Source organism: Nanorana parkeri, unplaced genomic scaffold, assembly GCF_000935625.1.
Source record: "Nanorana parkeri isolate BGI_ZX_2015 unplaced genomic scaffold, ASM93562v1 scaffold6, whole genome shotgun sequence".
NCBI lineage: Eukaryota > Metazoa > Chordata > Amphibia > Anura > Dicroglossidae > Nanorana > Nanorana parkeri.
In genome coordinates this window covers 3,764,248-3,780,985 of record NW_017306274.1, presented here as the reverse complement: position 1 = coordinate 3,780,985, position 16,738 = coordinate 3,764,248, and the positions used below count along the sequence as shown (strand labels likewise).

Here is a 16,738-nt window from a genome sequence, read left to right as displayed (position 1 = left end):
AGGGAATGGGCTAATCAATTTTTCTAACATGTTCCTGGATCTGTGAACCTGCTTTGGCCATTATGAGGGTCTCCCACCACCCCTGTGCTGAGTTCCCAGGTCCGCATGTCTTTTATGCCCATTATAATGGGTTCCCATTGATCCTTCCTAATTTGTATTTGTTTTATATTATGGAGAATGTAGCAGGAGGAGCTGGAACACAGGAAACATCCAAAACTCCCAGGTGGACAGATACAGAACCAGGAATCAGGGATGCACCAATACCGTTTTTTCGGTATCAAATATGAGTACCGATATTTATTTATTTTTGGTACTCGCCGATACCAAGTACCGGATCCGTGTGCTCTGATTATCTGATTATCAGGAAGTCGGGCGGTGGATCATGGCCTGTCGCTCGGCTTCCTGATTGCCTGTGAAGCCGGTGTACTAGCAAAAGAACACCGGCTTCAGAGGCTGCCTGGCTTCCGGACCAATTAGGAAGCCAGGACGCGAGTAATGACATGCCGCCCGCCTTCTTGATTGGTTAGGAAGCCAGACTGCCTTCCAACAAGTAAAGCTGGTTTCCTAGCCAATCAGGAAGCCGGGCGGCACGTCATGACCCTCCTCCCGGCTTCCTGATTGGCTAGCAAGCCTGGTTCACTTGTTCCTAGGCAACGTGGCTTCCTGATAAATCAAGAAGCCGGGAATGCGGGTCATTACGTGCTGCTCAGCTTCCTGATTGGTTAGGAAGCCAGGGTGCTTAGCAACACATGAAGCCGGCTTCCTAGCCAATCAGGAAGGCGGGTTATTACCCACCGCCCGGCTTCCTGATTGGAAAGGAAGCCGTCTCCATGCTCCCTCGGCACTGCTGGTCAGAGGGAGATCTGCCTCTGACCGGAAGTTCCGATATCGGAGGTAAGAATGGGAGCATTTGGGCAAGTACGAGTACTCGGCCAAATACTCGGGACTGATACCAATACTAGTATCGGTGCATCCCTACCAGGAATTATAGAAGTGAGGTCTCACTGTAAGAGTTTCCAAAACATATAAGGAGCCAGGGGCTGACTCGGCTCACCTGGTTCCACCAATAATTAAAAAATATTGAATCCATTTACTCTGACCCTTTAACATAATTGATGTCCACACTACCTCCAGCTAATACAGTCTGTAGACCACATAGCCAATTCTTTTTCTGGTCTGCCTTTCTATTCATTGTGGCCAATCTGATTTATTTTGCAGGGCATCCTGGACATCATCGTGCTCAGCACAGGAAGTCCTGATGACAACGCCATCCACGTCTTACTGAATAACTTCGAAGCCGACGCTTATTTTGTCAAAGTCATAGGTAATGAGGAAACGTTGGCATTCCCTCCTGCCATGTATGAGTGATGATGTGAAATGATGCTTTTGCCTAAACCAGCTAAAATATTGTTTCTATGCCAACCAGAAACAAACCAGTTTTCATTTTTAAAGAAACATATGTTCGGAAGGGGGTGTGAGACCTTGTTTTAGCGAGCATATGTCACCTTGCCTTATTTTTTTTCGCAGTTTCTTACTGCTCCAAGTTGAAAACCACCCACACACTCCATTCCTGAAATACAGTGTGAAACACGTTGGGCTTCCTGGAATACGAATGCACGAGAAGCAGTAATATGGCGTAACCTATAGGGACCGGTTACAAGCCAACACAGTGCACTCAAGGAAATGGTAGCTGAACTGCGCAGAGCTGTTTTTAAAGCCCAATTAAACCTTCAGCTTAAATCAGCTACAGTAAATACATTTCAAGTGCGTCAAATCAAAAGGTGTTCAATGACTTGCAGTTGTTTTGTTTTCTAAAGCAATTACAGTCTGAGTAGAAGAACCTATGGCCTGTCAGTGTGCTGCAGACAAGGACCCTTGCTCTCTGTGGGGAAGCAGTGATCTCTCTGCAGAGGTTTGGCACTCCCTGCTGAGTCGAAGCTCGGACTCCCCAATCATCAAGGAGCAGGCGGATTGATGGATGCAGAAACGGAGCCAGTGGCCACAACCCCACTACTGCATTCGTTACCAAAGGCAGAAGGATCCACTACACCCAGCGGGTTGTCCTATCTGAGACACTTTAAAGTGTTGGATAGCAGCCATACTCATATCTCTGCTAGACAGCAAAGAATAGGCTCGCCACCCGGCTACTGGTCGATGATGACTGGTTGATGACTCTAAAGACAGGGTCGCCTTAATCAGTTGGGGATTTTGAACATAAGAGATACGTCCTAAGAAATATCAGCAGGGTTTTTAGGATGCATCTTAAGGCCTCCTTCACACACAACGTAAGAGCAAAATTGTATATACGTGTACATGCACCTATATGCGTGCACTATATGCAATCCCAGAATGCATCATTCTTAATAATTTTAATGAACTGTACACGCGTAAACACGCATATATGTGTAATGACCCGTGAGGCTATAACTGGACGCTAAACTGCGGAGTTACTGGTGTAATGACAGGGTTCAGTTTTGATTCCTTCCTTCACACTCCATTTAGTGTTTGATGGAGGGTTTGGAATCACTTCACATCATTCCCTGCCACTTGGGCAACTATGAGTTTAGTATCGGCAGAGGAGAAGGGGTAGGTGAGTGCTACAGGGTCTCCTGGTTCCCCTGATCTAGTTTGGGTGAACTGAGTATTGCGAATCCCTCCAACACACCTGCTTCCACAGCGCAACAAGTCGGTAGTGTTTATAGGAGACGCAACACACAATTCACACTATGTCACTACAGCAGGTTCTAGTCACTCAGTTGTGTGGTTAAAGGTACTGAACCAATCCAGTCCCAGCAAGTGTGCGGGAAATGCTTCCTAGCAGTGTGTAACTCCCCTGGTAAAACTTCAACCTTCACAGCACACAGGTTTAACTACGACAGGTGGTAATCAGCATTGAACTAGTTAACAGTCTTTAGCAGGGATGTGGAAACAGAGGCACAGACTGCGATAGCAATACCCCTCACAGCTTGAAGTCACACAGGTTCAGCAATGCTTATTGATAGTAGACTACTGAAGGAAATGACAGTATATAAGTATAGCTCCAGCAGGAGACAATCAGTAGTGAGCAGGTTAACAGTCTATTGAAGGAATATGAGAGCTGAGGCACAGACTATGTTATCCACCCCTTCACAGTGTTTAAGTTCACAACAGCACTTCACAATCCATTTAACTCCAGATTTAGTATTATGGCATAAGTCAGCAACCCTGTAGATACTGTCACATATGCCTTCAGGCTACTTGCGCTTTAGAGGGATCGCTGCTGGGTCCTTTGGTGCATGTGCTGCAATAGCCAACTCCTCGTCTTGTTCGGCGTGCACCGTTCACAACGGTCAGACGCTGAACAAACAATTCAGCTCCCTTAAATCCCTCCTTGCCGAGCGAGGAGGGGAGGAGCTGGGTCCTGTACATGACGGACGTGAGAGGGCGGAGCTGATTGCCGTCCTGGACGGCCCTGAAGGGGAGGAGCTAGCTGCCGAGCTGGACGGCCCTGAAGGGGAGGAGCTGGCTGCCAAGCTGGCTGTGCTCGGCCCCGCCAGGCAGCACTGGACCGAGGACGGGTAAGTCTGTTACAATATGTGCGTAAAATACGCTGCCCGGACGCATCTCGGTTCCATTCTGTTTTTGCGCATTTTTACGCTACGCAAATATACGGCTCCATACGCAACTATGTGTATGAAGCCATTTATTTGCATATGGTACAATACACGCATACGCGTGAATGAGGCCTAAATGTCTTGCTCTTTCCCCCCTGCCACTAGTAGTCCTAATTACCGGCTGTCAAAATGACAACCGGTATTTGCTTTGTATTACACAGCATGAATGACTATTAAAATGCAGCTGTGTAAAATGACACTGACAGATAGTCTGCAAGTGTCATTGAGTAAATACAATTAAAGTGGCATTAAACCCTCAGATTTTTTTAACATAAACCATTACTGTAATCCATGGTAGTTTCCCTTCTCTTTGCTGCTCTTCCTTTTAAATCCTCATGTCTTCTTATGCTGGGGGAGAACTTCCCTTTGCAGCTCAGGGCCTCTTCCTGTAGTGCTGGCTCAGGTTACAAACCTATACACAGACACCGTGTATCTAACATGGATTACAGTAAGGCACACATTACACTATTGTTTTATACTAAAAAATCTGAAGGTTACTAGAATGGGGTGAACGGCAGCGAGTGAGCTGCCAGAGCTTCGGCTCAGCTCATCCAGATGTTGGATGGGCTGAGTCGAACTCCTTCTGCACTGCGGCTCAGCCGAACAGAGCATGTTCGGCTGACCGAAGGCAGCCGATGTCCGGCTGATTATAGCTGATGTACGTCTGAAATCAGTCGTACAAGGTCGAAGTGATTAGCCGAACAGCGTTCGACTCACTTCACTTCGGCTCGGTTATTCACTCGGCTGCCTTTGGCAGCTAAGTGAATATCCCCTGTAGTGTTTCCCAAAAGTAGTGCATGTATGACTTTATCTCAAGTAATTACAAAGTTATCAGCAAATAAACAGTTGAAATGTAAAAATTGCTCCGCTACATAGGGGATAATAAAGGGCCAGGTGGTTAAGTAAATCTCCTTTTTTTAAAACAAGCGTACATAGATTTCCCAGGCTACACAATTGAAAGGTCATTGGCAGCAAATCCGATAGTTGTACTTTTGTGGCAAAATTACTCCACAACATTTTTTTTTAAAACACATTTCTTTTTGAGATTATGAAGATGAGATGAAAATGGGGCTGGGGGGCATTTTCTTCTCTTCTTCATAATCTTGATTTTCCATTCCTTCCTCCTCGCCTCTCGTCCTTTGTTTCTTCTCTGTCTCCTTTTGCTCTCAGTTTTACATTTAAGCACTCAGGATTAATTAAAGTCGTCACATAACAAAACGAATGCCTATCGTCTCCCTTTTTCAAATCGGAGACAAAGAAAATCCTTATCAGTTCTGTAAAGTCCCCGCTAATTTGCCGATAGATCAAAAAGTTTGTATTTTAGGCATAATAAAGGAATTGCTTTGCAAGGTGTGGGGACGGGGGAACCTTATCGGAGCACGGCGGTTTAATCAGGCACTGTCTGCCTGGTCTAGCTGTATGTCTTGGCACAGAGTCGAGTGCGCTCCTAAACAGATGTTTAGCGAGTATTAAAGGGGCCGGGGAGGGACAGCGAGATGGTAATTGGTCATCTGCTCCTGCAAAGCTCTGACTTCAGTTTCACAGACAGAAGGCTGAATTTCTGTGAGTACGCAATCTGTCATCAGGGCCAAGACTACAATCTGCTTCATTTGACCTACATCCTTTGACCCTCAGCTGCTGAGGAGCTGTAAGTCCTAGCATGACCTGGGACTTGCAGGATGCATAAGACGCAACCCAGTTTTCCAAAAACAAGGGGTCCCCAGAGTGTGCCGGGAGATGGATCGTTTGTGTTCAAGTGCAGGTAGATTTGTCCGTGTTTCCCCACCCCATCCACCTCTCAAGCCTCCTTATTGGTCTTTCAATATGGTTGATAAGCCTAAATGACCAATAGGGAATCTTAGAACGTGGTGTCAAGATCAAATTTTACATCAAGATCTATATATAACCTCAACCAGTGATTAAAGATGTCCTCTGCATTTGTATATTTTCATTATATGAACAGGTTCACTTTCAGGCAAAAATGTCGCCGCCCACTTTTGATAACGTCAATGAAACCGATCGTTGCAGATATTTCAGTGAAAACTATTTTCTGTTTGGCGTTTTCTGCACCAATTTCTTGTCAAATCATGCGTTTAAATTATGATTCCCCCTGGCTGATGGTAGAGTTAGACATTTTCACTATGTTTAGGCATTTTAAACGAAGACAGAGCACGCATCAGTGAGCGAGTCGCAGTCTGTCGGGTAACCAGTTCTGGGGCACGTTTCATCCGAGGTTTAAAATCCTTCCGATCAACTCATATAGCATTTCTATACCCAGCCTGGAGGAGCGGATACATGTTTTCACACTTACTCAATCTATAACAATGTAAAAAAATATCAATGTATGTCTCTATGTGTGTCTGTCTCTGCAATATGTTTGCATACACATATACATACACATCTTTCTTTCTTAAAGTCATTCTGTGGTCTCTCCTAGCCTTGTAGCGCCAAGGGCCCTAAATCTGGCATATCCAGGCACCTTCTTGTCAGATCCTTTTACCTTTATCAATAAGAAGATATGAAGGGGACAGGAAGAGGGACATTAGGAGGTGGGGAAGTTATTAATAAGGAAGCTTTGAGGACAATAATTACCTAATACAGTGTTAGAATTTTGGCGATCCCTGGGCACTGGGAGGATAATAGAGTGCCGGATATTGGCGATCCCTGGGCACTGTGAGGATTATAGAGTGCCGGATATTGGCGATCCCTGGGCACTGTGAGGATTATAGAATGCTGGATATTGGAGATCCCTGGGCACTGTGAGGATAATAGAGTGCCGGATATTGGCGATCCCTGGGCACTGTGAGGATTATAGAATGCCAGATATTGGCGATCCCTGGGCACTGTGAGGATTATAGAATGCCAGATATTGGCGATCCCTGGGCACTGTGAGGATTATAGAATGCCAGATATTGGCGATCCCTGGGCACTGTGAGGATTATAGAATGCCAGATATTGGCGATCCCTGGGCACTGTGAGGATTATAGAATGCCAGATATTGGCGATCCCTGGGCACTGTGAGGATTATAGAATGCCAGATATTGGCGATCCCTGGGCACTGTGAGGATTATAGAATGCCAGATATTGGCGATCCCTGGGCACTGTGAGGATTATAGAATGCCAGATATTGGCGATCCCTGGGCACTGTGAGGATTATAGAATGCCAGATATTGGCGATCCCTGGGCACTGTGAGGATTATAGAATGCCAGATATTGGCGATCCCTGGGCACTGTGAGGATTATAGAATGCCAGATATTGGCGATCCCTGGGCACTGTGAGGATTATAGAATGCCAGATATTGGCGATCCCTGGGCACTGTGAGGATTATAGAATGCCAGATATTGGCGATCCCTGGGCACTGTGAGGATTATAGAATGCCAGATATTGGCGATCCCTGGGCACTGTGAGGATTATAGAATGCCAGATATTGGCGATCCCTGGGCACTGTGAGGATTATAGAATGCCAGATATTGGCGATCCCTGGGCACTGTGAGGATTATAGAATGCCAGATATTGGCGATCCCTGGGCACTGTGAGGATTATAGAATGCCAGATATTGGCGATCCCTGGGCACTGTGAGGATTATAGAATGCCAGATATTGGCGATCCCTGGGCACTGTGAGGATTATAGAATGCCAGATATTGGCGATCCCTGGGCACTGTGAGGATTATAGAATGCCAGATATTGGCGATCCCTGGGCACTGTGAGGATTATAGAATGCCAGATATTGGCGATCCCTGGGCACTGTGAGGATTATAGAATGCCAGATATTGGCGATCCCTGGGCACTGTGAGGATTATAGAATGCCAGATATTGGCGATCCCTGGGCACTGTGAGGATTATAGAGTGCCGGATATTGGCGATCCCTGGGCACTGTGAGGATAATAGAATGTTGGATTTTGGCGATCCCTGGGCACTGTGAGGATTATAGAGTGCTGGATATTGACGATCCCTGGGCACTGTGAGGATAATAGAATGCTGGCACTGTGAGGCGATCCCTGTGCACTGTGAGGATAATAGAATGCCGGATATTGGCGATCCCTGGGCACTGTGAGGATAATAGAGTGCCGGATATTGGCGATCCCTGGGCACTGTGAGGATAATAGAGTGTCGGATATTGGCGAACCCTGGGCACTGTGAGGATAATAGAGTGCTGTATTGTGGCGATCCCTGGCCACTGTGAGGATAATAGAATGCTGGATATTGGCGATCCCTGTGCACTGTGAGGATAATAGAGTGCTAGATATTGGCGATCCCTGGGCACTGTGAGGATAATAGAGTGCCTGATATTGGCAATCCCTGGCCACTGTGAGGATAATAGAGTGCCGGATATTGGCGATCCCTGGGCACTGTGAGGATAATAAAATGCCGGATATTGGCGATCCCTGCGCACTGTGAGGATAATAGAATGCCTGTTTTAGGGTGACTACCTTTCCTTTGCAGGGTCCTACAGAGTCACCCATGTGTGTGCTGGTAAGCTGTGTGTGTCTCCATAAACGCACAGCAGGGCAAGCCAATCCCCTCCTCCTGTTCCCCTCTCCTCCCTTCTCCACGATAGTAGATGGAGTGCTGCTGGAGACTGTTGCCCATTGGGATCTTGTACTGGACAGGAAGTTTAGGGAAGCGGAGCGGAGCGGAGCGGAAAGAGTTGGAGCTGTTTAGAAACATGATGACTGTTTGTTTGCTTGGCCAAAACTTTAAAGGAATGCTTTGCTGGACAATGGATATCGTTTGATCTCAATTCATTACTGATAAAACATTGAAAGGGGAATTTATCAAAACTGGAACAGACAGAATCTGGAGCAACTGTGCACATTGACCTATCAGCTTCTCTCTTCAGTTTGTTCAGTTAAGATTTGAAAATGAAAGAGAGAAGCTGATAGGTCACCGTGCACAGTTGCTCCAGATTCTGTCTGTTCCAGTTGTGATAAATTCCCCTCTGAGTGTTTAATACTACTTTAAGCATTGGGTCGAAAGGGTGGGAGTCACAATACCAGCAGAGCAGAACGTCGGATCCTTTGGCAGATGAGACTGCTCCTATATATGGAAGTCAAGCTTGCATTTCGCCATTTTCTGGAGTTCCCCCGGAACTCTTCAGCCTCTATTAGAAATGGCTCACATCACATCCACACGTCCGCGTCTTCGCGGTCCAGCTCCTTTCACATATTACCGGACCTCAAAGCACCGTAATTAGAGATAATGTGTATTTTTTTTGTCTCGCTGGTATGCCGCTAATGTGCGTTTCCATGACACCACTTCATTAACCTGAAATACAAAGTGCTAAAAATATGGAAGGTCAGGAAATCGGCCATCTATAAATTTGGCTTCATAATTGTGGGAAAAATGTGCCTGGGGACACTGACCTACCTCCTGAGACTGCGAGCCGTACATTATAGCGACTGTTAAATCCACATGCCCTACTTTCTTTATTGGGAATTGTGACGTTACGTGCCTGCTGGTGACATTAAAGGAAAATTCCAGTTCTAGCTCCGTGTTCTGCAGTTTCCACATACACTCACCCGTCTCTGTATTAGGTACACCTGCTCAATTGCTTGGTAACACAAATTGCTAATCAGCCAATCACATGGCAGCAACTCAATGCATTCAGGCATCTAGACGCGGTGAAGACGACTTACTGAAGTACAAACCGAGCATCAGAATGGGGAAGAAAGGGGATTTAAGTGACTTTGAACGTGGCATGGTTGTTGGTGTCGGATGGGCTGGTCTGAGTATTTCAGAAACTGCTGATCTACTGGGATTTTCACGCACAACACATCTCTCGGGTTTACAGAGAATGGTCCGAAAAAGAGAAAATATCCAGTGAGCGGCAGTTGTGTGGACGAAAATGTCTTGTTCGGGATGATAGAAAGGCAACTCAAATAACCTCTCGTTACATCCGAGGTATGCAGAATACCATCTCTGAACGCACAACACGTCCAACCTTGAATCAGACGGGCTACAGCAGCAGAGGACCACACCGGGTGCCACTCCTGTCAGCTAAGAACATGAAACGGAAGCTACAATTCGCACAGGCTCACCAAAATTGGACAATAATATAGAAGATTGGAAAAATGCTGCCTGGTCTGATGAGTCTTGATTTCAGCTGCGACATTCAGATGGTCGGGTCAGTATTTGGCGTAAACAACATGAAAGCATGGACCCTTCCTGCCTTGTATCAATGGTTCAGGCTGGTGGTGGTGTAATGATGTGGGGGAGATTTTCTTGGCACACTTTAGGCCCCTTAGTACCAATCGAGCATCATTTAAAAGCCACGGCCTGCCTGAGTATTGTTGCTGTACATTAGACATGTGCGATTCGTTTCGTTCCGAATCGAAATTCGGACGAATTTTCGGAAATTCGGACATTCGGATGTATCCGAATTCCGAATTACAGACATAACGAATGCAAACGAATCCGAATTTCCATTTCCGAAATTCGGTAGTTCGAACGTTCGTTTCGTATTCTGTTCTTATTCGTTTCGTTCGTTGGAGCAATGTGACATTAGAGAAGGAGAAAAATATTTTTTCCCCCTCGAATGTCACGAACGAACGAAACGAATAAGAAACGAATAAGAACAGAAAACGAAACGAACGTTCGACCTAACGCTACCGAATTTCCTCCGAATCCGAATTCCGAATCCGAATTGACTTTCACACCCGAATCCCGAAAAACGAAATAACACAAATCCGAATTTAAAACGAAACGAAACTAAACAAATTTTTTGGCAGTGCACATGTCTACTGACCATGTCCATCCCTTTATGACTACAGTGTATCCATCTTCTGATGGCGTCTTCCAGCAGGATAATGCGCCATGTCACAAAGCTCACATCATCTCAAACTGGTTTCTTGAACATGACAATGAGTTCACTGTACTCCAATGGCCTCCACAGTCACAAGATCTCAATCCAATAGAGCACCTTTGGGGTGTGGTGTAACAGGAGATTTACATCATGGATGTGCAGCCAACAAATCTGCAGCAACTGCGTGATGCTATCATGTCAATATGGACCTAAATCTCTGAGGAATGTCTCCAACACCTTGTTGAATCTATGCCATGAAGAATGAAGGCAGTTCTGAAGGCAAAAGGGGGTCCAACCCAGTACTAGCAAGGTCTACCTAATAAAGTGGCCGGTGAGTGTATACCTTCAGTGCTTGAAAACGGAACTTTTAGGAGTGTACTTATGAAACGTTCGCAGAGCCGTTCACTCTGTGAACGTCTTACTTTTAGATTGCCAAACTGGAGCAATGTAAGTATATACTGTATGCATTTTTGAAGCTGGAGTTCACCTTTGAAGTCAGCACATTTTTACTCATTCATTAAGCCATGTGAACATGCACTATGCAGAGTGAACTGCCTGTACTCCTTTATCAAATCCACAGCATTAGCTGCACGGGCATTTGACTAACTGATTTTTCTTTTTTTTTCTCCACACAGTGCTCAGTGGTATTTGCTCCAATGACTGCCCTCGTCAAGTCAAGGTAGGTGCTTTGGTGATAGCAGGTGGATGTGCGGTGGGAATGTCAGTGGTGCATGTTACCGGAAAGGGGGTGCTGGTGGTACACGCTAGCTCTGGTACAGGCCGGTGTCCCACCCAGCTCACTGACTGGCTGGCTTCCTGCCAAGCTTACTGATTGGCTGGCGTCCTGCCCAGCTCACTGACTGGCTGGCTTCCTGCTCAGCTCACTGACTGGCTGAAGTCCTGCCCAGCTCACTGACTGGCTGCCATCCTGCCCAGCTCACTGACTGGCTGGCTTCCTGCCCAGCTTACTGATTGGCTGCCATCCTGCCTGACTCACTGGCTTCCTGCCCAGCTCACTGACTGCCTGGAGTCCTGCCCAGCTCACTGACTGCCTGGAGTCCTGCCCAGCTCACTGACTGGCTGGCGTCCTGCCCAGCTCCCTGACTGTCTGGCTTCCTGCCCAGCTCACTGACTGACTGGCGTCCTGCCCAGCTCACTGACTGGCTGGAGTCCTGCCCAGCTCACTGACTGTCTTGCTTCCTGCCCAGCTTACTGATTGGCTGGCGCCCAGCTCACTGACTGACTGGCTTCCTGTCCAGCTCACTGACTGGCGCCAGCCAGAACATCCGAGGTTGCTAAGAGCTCTTAGCAACCTGGGGTGCTCTGGCCAGGAAGGGGGGTGGCAGAAACACTGCTGCTCTGCCTGCTGCCCCCTCATGCTACCTCATTGTAGGGATAGCCCTGATCACATGAGATTTCTGGCAGGATCAACAGGTTGTTTTTTTGTGTGCACTAATCAATCAGAAATATGAAAACACTTTCTAAGGTCTATTTAATGGAGCAAAAGGGAGCACGTCAGAGACATTCATTGGCAGGGTTGACATACACTTTAGTTTTACAAGACTGGGATGATGCACTAGCCTGGAGCCCCGTATAAAAATGTTTATATATAAAATAAAACCGATTTCATTTGAATTGCAGGCAGTATAATAGCTTGTCTGATTTTTTACTTAACCATTATCACCATTAGCAGATATGATTATGCTTAGTTATTTTTATTGCGTGTTTGTTATACGGCTCTGTGGGATAAAGCTTGCATCGTTTTTACTGTGCGTCGCCTCGTTAATATTTATGCTGCGCTAATGCTGCCACGCTCTCTCCATAAAGGTGGCGGAGCTTCTGTTATTTCCAGACAGAGACCCATTGTTGTTCACTAGTGGGGGTCTCTGAGGTCGTTTTTTTTTCCTTCGCAGCAGCGCATAGCAGGGCGGATAATATGGAAAAATGTAAATGTTATTAAAAGATGCAGGAGACCTCATGAAAACCATTTTCATATGCAACAAAATATCAAATCATCCATTGAGCAGATCATATTAGCTAGATAACACTGTCGCGGTGCTTGGGGTTAGATTGAGCTCAGGATTGTGAGAGTGCTTTTGGGCAAGCCTGCTGCCTCTTGTCACGTGACTGCACAGCACGGCCTCTCTGTCATGTTTCAGTACTTGGTAGTACAGGTTTTGCTAATGTATGAGATATACCATTGTGATCAGTGAGGTTTTTCTGCTTATCTCTAAGTATCAGGGCAGCAGAGATACTGGCCTGCTTGAGCTTTCCACCCATCAATATTAAGGATAAAGTGAAAACTAGAGAAGGATTCAAGGTGGGTGATAACATAAAATCCTTCCTCCTGGTAAACGTATCAAAAGTAGAGGTTAGCATGGGCTCGGTGCGAACACGGTTCGCACAAACCTGCTCAAAACCACCGCCCCCTCCCAGCCCAATCAGGTGTGACATTATCACGCATGCGCAGTGATGTGCTTCACTGCAGGGGGCAATCTTGGTGATGGACACCAGCAAAGAGAGAAGGGGATATTGACCCGGTGAGATCAGGTATGCCACCAAGTCCCCCTCTCTCTCTCTTGTGACGCTGTCCGGCTCTCAGGCCATAATCAAGTGCCTGGCTTTTAAGATGGGGTGCCACCAAAATGGCTGTCAGTCATTTTGGTGTCACCCCATCTGAAGGTGTTACCTGGGGTGGGTCGCACTCCCTTGCGATGCCTTTGGAACATGGACCTGTATTTTGGGCTTTAATGATATTCATTGTCAGCACATGTGCCCTGCAGCACACCTTATTGACTCCTAGTGTGACCTCTCCCTCTCCCAGTCTCTGTCTCCCCTACTGTAACAGGGATTAAAAGAGGATGATATGAAAACAGAATCAGCTACATACACTAGGTTTATTAAAAATACATTGAATGATTTTCATCTGCCTGGACTTTAGCTTTATAGAAACACTATTTTGGGTTCAGCATTATCGGTAACATCTCTCCTCCCCTCGCTAGCATTGCATGTGCATAAAACCTCAGTGGACCCTCGCAAGAAACTTTTTTTTACAAGCGGTGTCTCCGAGGTCTACTTGCAAAGCCGCTGTGTGATTGATTTTCCTGACAGCGTGGATCCCGAAAACCCTCGCCGCACTCGACTCCCGGGCTGCGTTCTTTTGAAGTTTTCTTTCCATCTTAACTGCTGCTTGAAACGATGGGGCTTCTCCGTTCACAAATATATTCAGCATGATAAATGGCAGCAAAGTGAACAGGAAGCTTGCCTTCTTGACCTGCATTTGTTAACTGGAGCTTTCAAGAAAATAATGGAAACAAAAAATCCCGCTTTAGTCACATTTATAGTAGAAGAAAGAAAAATGGAATTAGAGTTTAAAAGGGCCAACAAAATAACTAGAGATCTGTGAAATCATTGTTCGTATTCAAAACGCAGAACCTTTTATATTGACTTTGTTCCTAAAACAAAAACTGATGCAGGTATAACGTGCAAATGCCCAGCTATGCATTCCCTGTAGCAGCCTCAAAAAGCCTCCTGTTACGGCCAAATGCCAGGATTTCCTGTTAAGCTTCAAGACTTGTGGGTAGTATCGGACACTTGTGGGTAATATCGGCCACTTGTGGGTAGTATCGGCCACTTGTGGGTAGTATCGGCCACTTGTGGGTAGTATCGGACACTTGTGGGTAGTATCGGCCACTTGCGAGTAGTATCGGCCACTTGTGGGTAGTATCGGCCACTTGTGGGTAGTATCGGCCACTTGCGAGTAGTATCGGCCACTTGCGGGTAGTATCGGCCACTTGCGGGTAGTATCAGCCACTTGCGGGTAGTATCGGCCACTTGCGGGTAGTATCGGCCACTTGCGGGTAGTATCGGCCACTTGTGGGTGGTTTTGGACAGTTGTGGGTAGTATTGGCCACTTGTGGGTGGTATCGGACACTCGTGGGTAGTATCTGACACTCGTGGGTAGTATCGGAAAAGTGTGGGTAGTATCGGCCACTTGTGGCTAGTATCGGACACTTGTGGGTGGTATTAGCCACTTTTTGGTAGTATTGGACCATTGTGGGTAGTATTGGACCCTTGTGGGTAGTAGCAGACCCTTGTGGGTAGTGTTGGCCACGGGCGAGTAGTATCGACCACTTTTTGATAGTAGCGGACGCTTGGCGGTAGTAGCTGACGCTTGCGGGTAGTATCGGCCACTTCTGAATAGTATGGGACACTTCTGAATAGTATCGGTCACTTGTGTAGGGAACAGCAAATTGAACCTGCGTGTGCAAAGCACAGATTTGCCTTAGTTCAGCTGTGTGTGTGGAAACAGTGGTGTCTCTGCAAAGGTCTCCCAGCAGCCCCTACTAAGTCAGAGCTAGCGCTCTCTAATCAGCAGGGAGAATGAGCTTTCATGGTATAACAGCTCTAGGTTCATAGTCAAGTCAGACCTCTGTAGAGAGACCACTGCTTCCCTCTGAGTAAGGGTCCCTCTCTGCAGAATGCTGGCAGGGGACATACTTTTCTTCTCAGGGGGTTGCTATTCTCTAAAGGAAACTAACTGTAATTCTTTTGCAAACCTTTTGTTTTACTACTCGGGAAGGAACTGAAAGGTTAGTTTTAACTGGTTTTGTTGGCCTATTACCCATCACTCATTGGTGTACAGGCTCATAGTGGATAATAGATTTGTATTGGTGAGTCAGGCCTGTTTTCATCCATCCCAACCCACGTTGGCTCTCACACGTGCCACTAATGAATGTCTAGCTCACCCCAATCGTTCCCTGAAAAGATCAGCAGAATGTTGTCCTTCAAGCCACGAAAGGTCAAGTTGTTTTCTTCCTGCTCCTATTAATGACAACTATCTGGCTGTACTGAGTATTAGGCTGCCAAAACAGAGGATGTTATTAACATGAACTAGCTGCCTCTGCGCGAAGACGAGATGAGCGGCAGGATCTATCGAGTCATCTCTGGCCGCGTTTGTGCACGTCCATCAAAACCCCGCTCTCCCTCCATCATTCCTCCGATTATTTGCATTACTGGATGTTGAAAGGCCTATTTTCTGCACCATTGAAAGATGAATCATCCCAATTCCACTCCCCTCCTCAGTATTCTGACCTCGGCTGTCCGTCCGCATCTCACAAAGACACTTTCACTAGCTTGGTTCAGGATATAGACACTGTGCTGCACTAGGAACATGCCTGATTTATCGAAGCGGAGCACACGTCAAGCAAAACGGCAGTTGTACCATCCTGGTTGCTGGTAGGATTATTGATGCGTTCACCATCAGGATTCTATGACTAAAGTTAAATGACTGGTCCACCCAAGACTGATATTTCAGTGCTTGGTAGATGCTGGAGGGTTGGGTCCCTTTCGCATGGGCATTGCGTCAGTCCGTTTTTGACCCGTGTATACAGGGATCAAAAACTGGTTGCAAAGCATCCATGTGGGTTCCTGGATGTAAACAAACATATATCCGCCCACTTCCGGGTCTGTTTAGATCTGTTGGACCAAATGCAAAACGTCCACTTTTACTTACCTGACTGGATGTGGGAGGATAAAGGGTTATGCATGACTGGATGTGGGAGGAGAAAGGGGTAGACATGACTGGATGTGGGAGCATGGAGGGGTATGCATGACTGGATGTGGGAGGGGAAAGGGGTATGCATGACTGGATGTGGGAGGATAAAGGGGTATGCATGACTGGATATGGGAGGATAAAGGGGTAGACATGACTGGATGTGGGAGGAGAAAGGGGAAGACATGACTGGATGTGGGAGGAGAAAGGGGTATGCATGACTGGATTTTGAGGATAAAGGGGTATACATGACTGGATGTGGGAGGATAAAGGGGTATACATGACTGGATGTGGGAGGATAAAGGGGTAGGCATGACTGGATATGGGAGGATAAAGGGGTAGGCATGACTGGATGTGGGAGGATAAAGGGCTAGGCATGACTGGATATGGGAGGATAAAGGGCTAGGCATGACTGGATATGGGAGGATAAAGGGGTAGGCATGACGGGGTATGGGAGGATAAAGGGGTAGGTATGACTGGATATGGGAGGATAAAGGGGTAGGCATGACTGGATGTGGTAGGGGAAAGGGGTAGGCATGACTGGATGTGGGAGGAGAAGGGGTTATGCATGACTGGATATGGGAGGAAAAAGGGGTATGCATGACTGGATGTGGGAGGAGAACGGGTTATGCATGACTGGATGTGGGAGGATAAAGGGGTATGCATGACTGGATGTGGGAGGATAAAGGGGTATGCATGTCTGTTTACATCGGGCCACCCACAGGAA

The 16,738-nt window shown here is 46.7% G+C and overlaps 1 protein-coding gene across 1 annotated transcript in view; it reads left to right on the top strand.

The window, feature by feature from the left end:
* ITFG1 (integrin alpha FG-GAP repeat containing 1) overlaps nt 1-16,738 on the top strand; it is a 178,027-nt gene that overhangs the window by 118,706 nt on the left and 42,583 nt on the right. Inside the window, 2 exon segments of the mRNA XM_018553222.1 lie at nt 1,219-1,324; nt 11,093-11,136. Of these exon segments, the coding sequence (XP_018408724.1) occupies nt 1,219-1,324; nt 11,093-11,136 (150 nt within the window).